This window comes from Vigna umbellata, chromosome 7, assembly GCF_029865625.1.
Source record: "Vigna umbellata cultivar VRB3 chromosome 7, Vumbellata_1.0, whole genome shotgun sequence".
NCBI classification, from domain to species: Eukaryota; Viridiplantae; Streptophyta; class Magnoliopsida; order Fabales; family Fabaceae; genus Vigna; species Vigna umbellata.
This window is the reverse complement of record NC_142171.1, coordinates 17,918,860-17,925,594: the sequence shown is the minus strand read 5'-3', so window position 1 is coordinate 17,925,594 and position 6,735 is coordinate 17,918,860. Positions and strand designations below refer to the sequence as shown.

Genomic DNA, 6,735 nt, shown 5'->3' with positions numbered 1-6,735 from the left:
CTTTTCACTAAAATCCAACCAATCAACTACAGTTTTTTTTTTCTAAAATAAACCCATGCAGTTTTTTTTTTTCAAAAGAAAAATATATTGTTTTGGTGCACAAACACATGCAAAGATGCTTTCAGAATTTTTTTTTTAAATCGCCGAATATGATGAGACAGAGACGTGTTACTTCCTTGTTGAGACACACGAATTAATTTACCTTGTGATATTTTTTTTCTATTAGGGTCCACCTAAAATATTATTCCTCTTCTCATAAAAGCAACCCTCCTCCATTCCTACATCATGCACAACCATTTCCACTCTAAGCTCATAAGGAAGGACACAGTGTTTTAATATTTTAAAAACTATTTTTCCACAATTAGAAATCATAAGAGTGACCTCTACAAATTACAAATTAACAAGATTCTTTTTTCAATTTTCAAATTTTAATTATAAAATGAGAAAAATAGAATAGGTTTAGAAGGTAACCTTGGGCTCCATCTAACTACCATTGTATCCTTGGTGATGTCCCCAAGTTAAAACCATGTTCATATATTGAGCAAAACAAAACAAGAAGGTCTATTCAATTTGAATGAAGAGGTAGGGTTTGGTGAATTGAAGTGGTGAGAGATCCTTTGCATGGTTAGCTATGGCAGGTAAAATATTCATTATTCCGTTCTAAAATTGTTTACTTTAACTGTATATTAAATTTAATTTGGATTCACTCTGTTTTCTTGTTTTTCCTTTTTTGTGATTGATCGTCAGCAACGATTGCAAAGGCGTGAAGTAAGGAAAAGGGAACAGTGATTGAGTGAATTATACACATCTGGATTTTGCTTTAAGAAGGTTGGGAGTGGTTGGAAGAGAGCAGAATGGAAGGAGGAAGAAGGAAGAGGAAAATGGCGAGGGAGGAAGAGAGTGAGGAGGAGCAGATGGAGAAGTTCTTTGCACTGATTAAGAGCACGAAAGAAGCACGGGATCAGTTATCTAAACAGAAGGAAGAAGAGAAGGCCAAGGGTGTTTGGAAACCCAGTTTTGAACCTGAAGATTTCATGGATGATCAAGAGCTGGTGAAGATTAACTTTAAAGATGTACCAGCTCGTTCTGGGAAAGAGACAGAGCAAGATCCTCCGCACAAAGAATCAGCAGAACCAAGCACAGAGCCACACTCACGAAATCAAAATGGAAATAACAACAAACCAACCCATGATTTAGACCTAAATCTTTCTCTATAAGTAACACCAATAACGTCTCTACTGTAATGGATTGCCTTCAAGACCACCGAATTGCTTTCTTCCTTCAATTTTCCCTGTATTTCCTCAATCAATATATATACATATTTTATAGTTTTAATTTTGTTATATATGTTAATTACTTTTTTTTAAAACAGTTTTATCGTTTATTTATATTATAAAATATGTTTTTGACAGGTTTCATAAAATGTCATTGTAATGATTGAGCATACAAGTGTCTCAATTTGATGAATTTAGCATGTAGGGAGAAAGAGCACCGTCACTCTCACTGAACCAATTTTCCATGCCAACAAGAAACAAGTCACAACCACACAATAATAAGGGAGGAGAGAGGGGAAAAATTCACAAATGTGTAAAGTAGAAGGCAAGTAAATTGGAAAATTTAATCAATAATGATACTTTTTCTCACACACAATCAAGATAGAGGTTACAAGGTCATGTTAACATAGATGTCAAATAATGCATTAATGTCCCATATTATTTGATACATCATCATGAAAAAAAAAAACGTGTAGATATAATAATAAATAGGTTTAAACCCTCCCTTAGTCCTATTTTTGTACTAAAATCTCATGTCGGTAACTGGTCTCAGACAACCTTAAATTAAGGTCACGTGCAGAGAAAATGTACTGATGTGTGATATGACATTATTTACTTCTCTTATTTAATATTTTTAAAACCAAGTTTTATTTATTTTTTATTTACTTATAGAAGACTTTTTTATTTACTTATAGAAGATTTTTTTTTAAGTTTCACCACCTACAGTGGGTTAGAACACAATTATTCTTCGAAATTAAATTAGTTTATTTTTAATTATTTATTTGATAATTTTTATTTAATATTTTAATTTTCAAGTTTTACATAATATTTTAATATTATCTTTTTTCTTTAAATATAAATACATAAATATTAATTTTTATAGAAAACTATTTAAAATAATTTTTTATTGTAATCATTAGATATATAATTTTATTACTTTGAAAAGTTAAAAATATAATATATATATATATATATATTGAATTTATTTAAATTTAAAAATAAAATAATTTTAAAAAAATATAATAAACATATTTTAGTTTAAAAAGAAATGTTTTCTCTCAAATAGTCATCTAAAAAATATTAAATAAGTTATTAGTTTTATATAATAATTTGATATAATATAAACAATTTTATATATTAATATTCAATTAAAATACACATAATTTTATAAAAATTTTAAAGTTAAAAAAGTAAATTTATAATAATTTAGTTCAAAATAATGCCGAGTGAATATGATTAAATAGGATTATTAATTAAATTGGATTATTAATATATTATTAATTAAATTAAAATATTATTTTAATATAAAAGATTGGAAAAAAAATATGGTGATGTGACTTTAAGGATATTCATTTTAGGGATTTCAACGCATTCTCTCTACACGTAAATGAGGAACACACATCAACACATTCTCTCTGCACTACGTGACCTTAATTTAACGTCGTTTGAGACCAGTTAACGGTTAGAATAAAATGTGTTCATTTTTACAAAAAATATGACCCAACTGAGAGAGATGAAAAAATGAGGACCAAACTGAGATTTTCATACAAAAATAGGACTAACATAGGGTTTAAACCTAATAAATACTAGTTAAATAGAATAAAGTGTTGATATTTTTTTTATAAATAGCTAAATTACTAAATAAATTGTATATTATTGAAGGATTTTAGTGATTAATTTTTATATTTTAATTATTAATTAAAATATTTGTTAGTAATATTTGTTTTAAATTAAGATTTTTATTATCAACAAAAAAATTATTAATAATAAATTCATCAATAATATTTGTCCATAATTTATAATATTTATTATAAATGGATAATTTTTTCGATGAAATGGATGTCGTTAAAAAATTGTTTATAAATATATTATTTTGTATATATTTTAAATTTGACAATAATTTTTTGCTAATTTAATTTTTTTAAATTTGCCCATTACTTTGTTTGTATATTTATTATAAAATGATGTCAATTTTCCTATTATATATGAAGAAATATCTAATGTAAATTAATTATAAAAAAACATAAAGAAAAAGAAAATGAAATGATAACAATAATAACAGTAATAATAATTATATTTATAAAAGTAATGGTAGGGATGGAGTTGGTAATGATGTGACTAGGGTTGGCAACCGAGCAGGTCGGACACGGGTAGTTCTTACTCGTAATCCGACTTGTTGGATAAAACTGTACACGTTATCCGACCTATTATTCGTATAGGTACCCGTTTAAAAAATACCCGTGGGTATTTTAAAACCCATGACACCCACGAATACCAGCAAAAATAAAAAAATATATATTTAATACAATTTTAAAATAAAATTTAAATAAAATTACAAAAAAATATATAATATAATATAAGTTAAATTAAATATAAATAAAATTTTAATTTTAATTAAATTTAACCTAATAAATTATAATTTTATTTTAATTTTAATTAAAAAATATATAAATTATTTTTTTATAATTTTTTGCGGATAATGAATACCTACAGGGCGGGTAGTATACTATCCGTACCCGACCCGTTTAGAAGCAAATATTAAAATACACGCTACCCGTTACTCGCGGATAGTAAATACTCGCAAATAGTAATTACTCGCCTCGGATTTTATCCGCGGATAACCATGTCCGCACGTAAAATTTTCATCTAGATGTGACCGAGAAGAATGAATAAAAAGGTAAATGAAGAGAACAAAGGAAATGAAAAAAAAAGAATATTAAATTACAATATTTATTAATAATTAAAATTTATCGGTAATTATTAATAAATATTTTTTAATAAATAATTATCGATTCTATCAATATTGATGAACTTTTTATTAATAGTTTTTTAATCATTAAACATATATTAATAACTTTAGTTTATTAACAAATTTTAGTTATTGGTATCAAATTTTATCTATCTTTAAATCTGTTCCTTTTACTATCTTACAGAAATAAATTGTGATTACAAAAAAAAAAAAATTACCTAAGTCTAGAATAATAAATATATAACAAGATTTTTCTTTTCCCTAGCTAAATCAACAACATATTAAAAGGCCAAGTTAACAAAGTGACTCAACCAGAGAGCAGACTATTGATTATGCATTGATACCGGAAAACAACCCCTGAGAGAAAAAAAAAAAAAAGAAAAAAAGGGAAAAGTTAATGGTATCCACTCTTATACCAAAAACCAACTTACTAACCTAAGTATATATCCGTATTAAGAAATATGTAATTTTATTATATAAACCTCTAAAATTTTATTTTTAATATGTAATTCCAATTTTAATAATAATATCTTTATTTTCATAGTTAGTGATTTTTGTGTACATTTTCTTTTGGAATTAGATGACAGAAGTAAAATTTTTAGTTAAAAAAATTAATAATTGAATAACCATTTAAATTTGCTTTTGTAAATTTATAAGTTTTTATTTAGATTTATATAAAAAGAGTATATATATATTATAACTCTTTATATGTTTTTAAATTTATATGCCTCTTAATGCATTATTAATTTAATTTTTCTTTATATTTATTTAACTACTACATATCTATAGAAACTATTTTACATTTTTATCTATTTGTTATATTTAAACTAATTTGTCTGAAAAATATAAATATATTTTTATATTATTTTTTCATTTTAAATTTTATTTTTTATAATTTTTAAATACTTAGTCATTTAATATATTATCAAAGAATAACTCATATTTAAAGTATTCGTTATTGTTCTGTATTAATTTTTTAATTTTTTTTATAATTTCAAATTATTTGATCATTTAATAAAATAAAATTTAGAAAAATATATTTTATTTTTATTTATTAAAATAAATTTATTTCAAATATAATATATATTTATTAAATATAAATCGTTTATCCTGCATGTAAAAATTATTTCTCTAAATAATTATTTCACTATTATATTCATGTGTTATTAAACTTATTTACCGTAAAAATAAAAGTATATTAATTCTCTATTTAAAATCTAATAAAATACTATTTTAATTTTTAAATAACATTATTAGTTTTTTATATTTAAATTCTACATACTAATATATAAAATGTCAATTATAACTTAATTTTAAAATTTTATTCTTAACCAATTTAATTCAGGATATGCATTTTACAAATTATTTTAAAAATTAGTCTATTTTTAAAATAAATAAATAATTACTTTTTTCAATAGAGGTCTTTCAATAGGTGTTTTTATACACATATTTTATCCTTTTATAATTTTTAATTATTTTTTATTTAATAAGTTATTTTAAAAATAACTGATATTTAAAATATTATTTTTTTATACTACATATTTCATTTTATTTTGTTATAATTTCTAATTACTTGATGATTTAATAAATTAAAAAATATATTTTACTTTTTTCTCTTAAAATAATATTATTTAAAAAAATATTAATAATAAAAATTGTTTACACATTCATATAAAAAAATTGTCTATGTAAAGATTTGTTTTACTTCTTTTATCCATTTTATTTATTTTTAAGTTTAAAAAGTAAAAATATATTTAACTATATTATTTAATATTTAATAAATTATTATTCTAGTTATTAATTAGCACCATTAGTTTCTAAAATTTAAAACCTTCGTATCATTCTTTAAAACGTCAATTATGTTTAAAATTTGAAATTTTTTTATTAATTAATTTAATCTATGATACACATCGCTAAAATAAATTATTTTAGAAAAAAAGTTGACTTTTAGAATAAATAAATAATTATTTCTTTTACTATGCCGTTCTAAATACATTTTAATCACCGTTACAAGTTTTCTTTTTAATATAATATTGGATTCTTTTCTTAATCAATTTAATTCTTTTTTATATTATTTTTTATGTTTATTTTATCCTTTCATATTAATTATTTTAAAATATACTTTTAATATATTTATATTATTATTAAATGACTCTGTGAATATATATTATACATATAACTATATTAATTAGGGTTAAATATGTTTTTAGTCCCTAAACTATTGACCGTTTCTGGTTTTCGTCCCTCTTCCAAACTAAGGTACGATTTGGTCCTCAATCTTTAAAAAACGTTCGTTTTAGTCGAAAAAACGAACGGACTAAAACGAGGATTAAAAACAAAATTTTGAGGACTAAAACGAACGTTTTTCTAAAGAATGAGGACCAAATCGTACCTTACTTTGGAAGAGGGACGAAAACCAGAAACGGCCAATAGTTTAGGGACTAAAAACATATTTAACCCTATTAATTAGACGAGTACTATAAACTACATTAGTATAATAAAAATATTAAATAAAAATAACTTATATTAAGTTATTAATTCTCCATTTTATATATATTTTTCATTTTCAATTCTAACTTTTAATCATTTATAATTACTTATTCATTTAATAAAATAAAATTATAAAAAATAAGTTTTACTTTTATTTCTTAAAATAATATTATTTAATTGAATTTCTGTTTAATAATGAGTTTTAAAAATGTGAACTTAGGA

General features: G+C 22.7%; 1 protein-coding gene across 1 annotated transcript; it reads left to right on the top strand.

Annotated features, from left to right (window-relative positions):
• The first annotated feature begins 427 nt into the window (after window positions 1-427).
• LOC124826348 (uncharacterized) lies at window positions 428-1,335 on the top strand. The gene is made up of 2 exons (XM_047299159.2): window positions 428-638; window positions 748-1,335. The coding sequence occupies exon 2, from the start codon at window positions 855-857 to the stop codon at window positions 1,215-1,217; it is 363 nt and encodes a 120-aa protein (XP_047155115.2). The 5' UTR covers window positions 428-638; window positions 748-854; the 3' UTR covers window positions 1,218-1,335.
• Window positions 1,336-6,735: the final 5,400 nt, after the last annotated feature.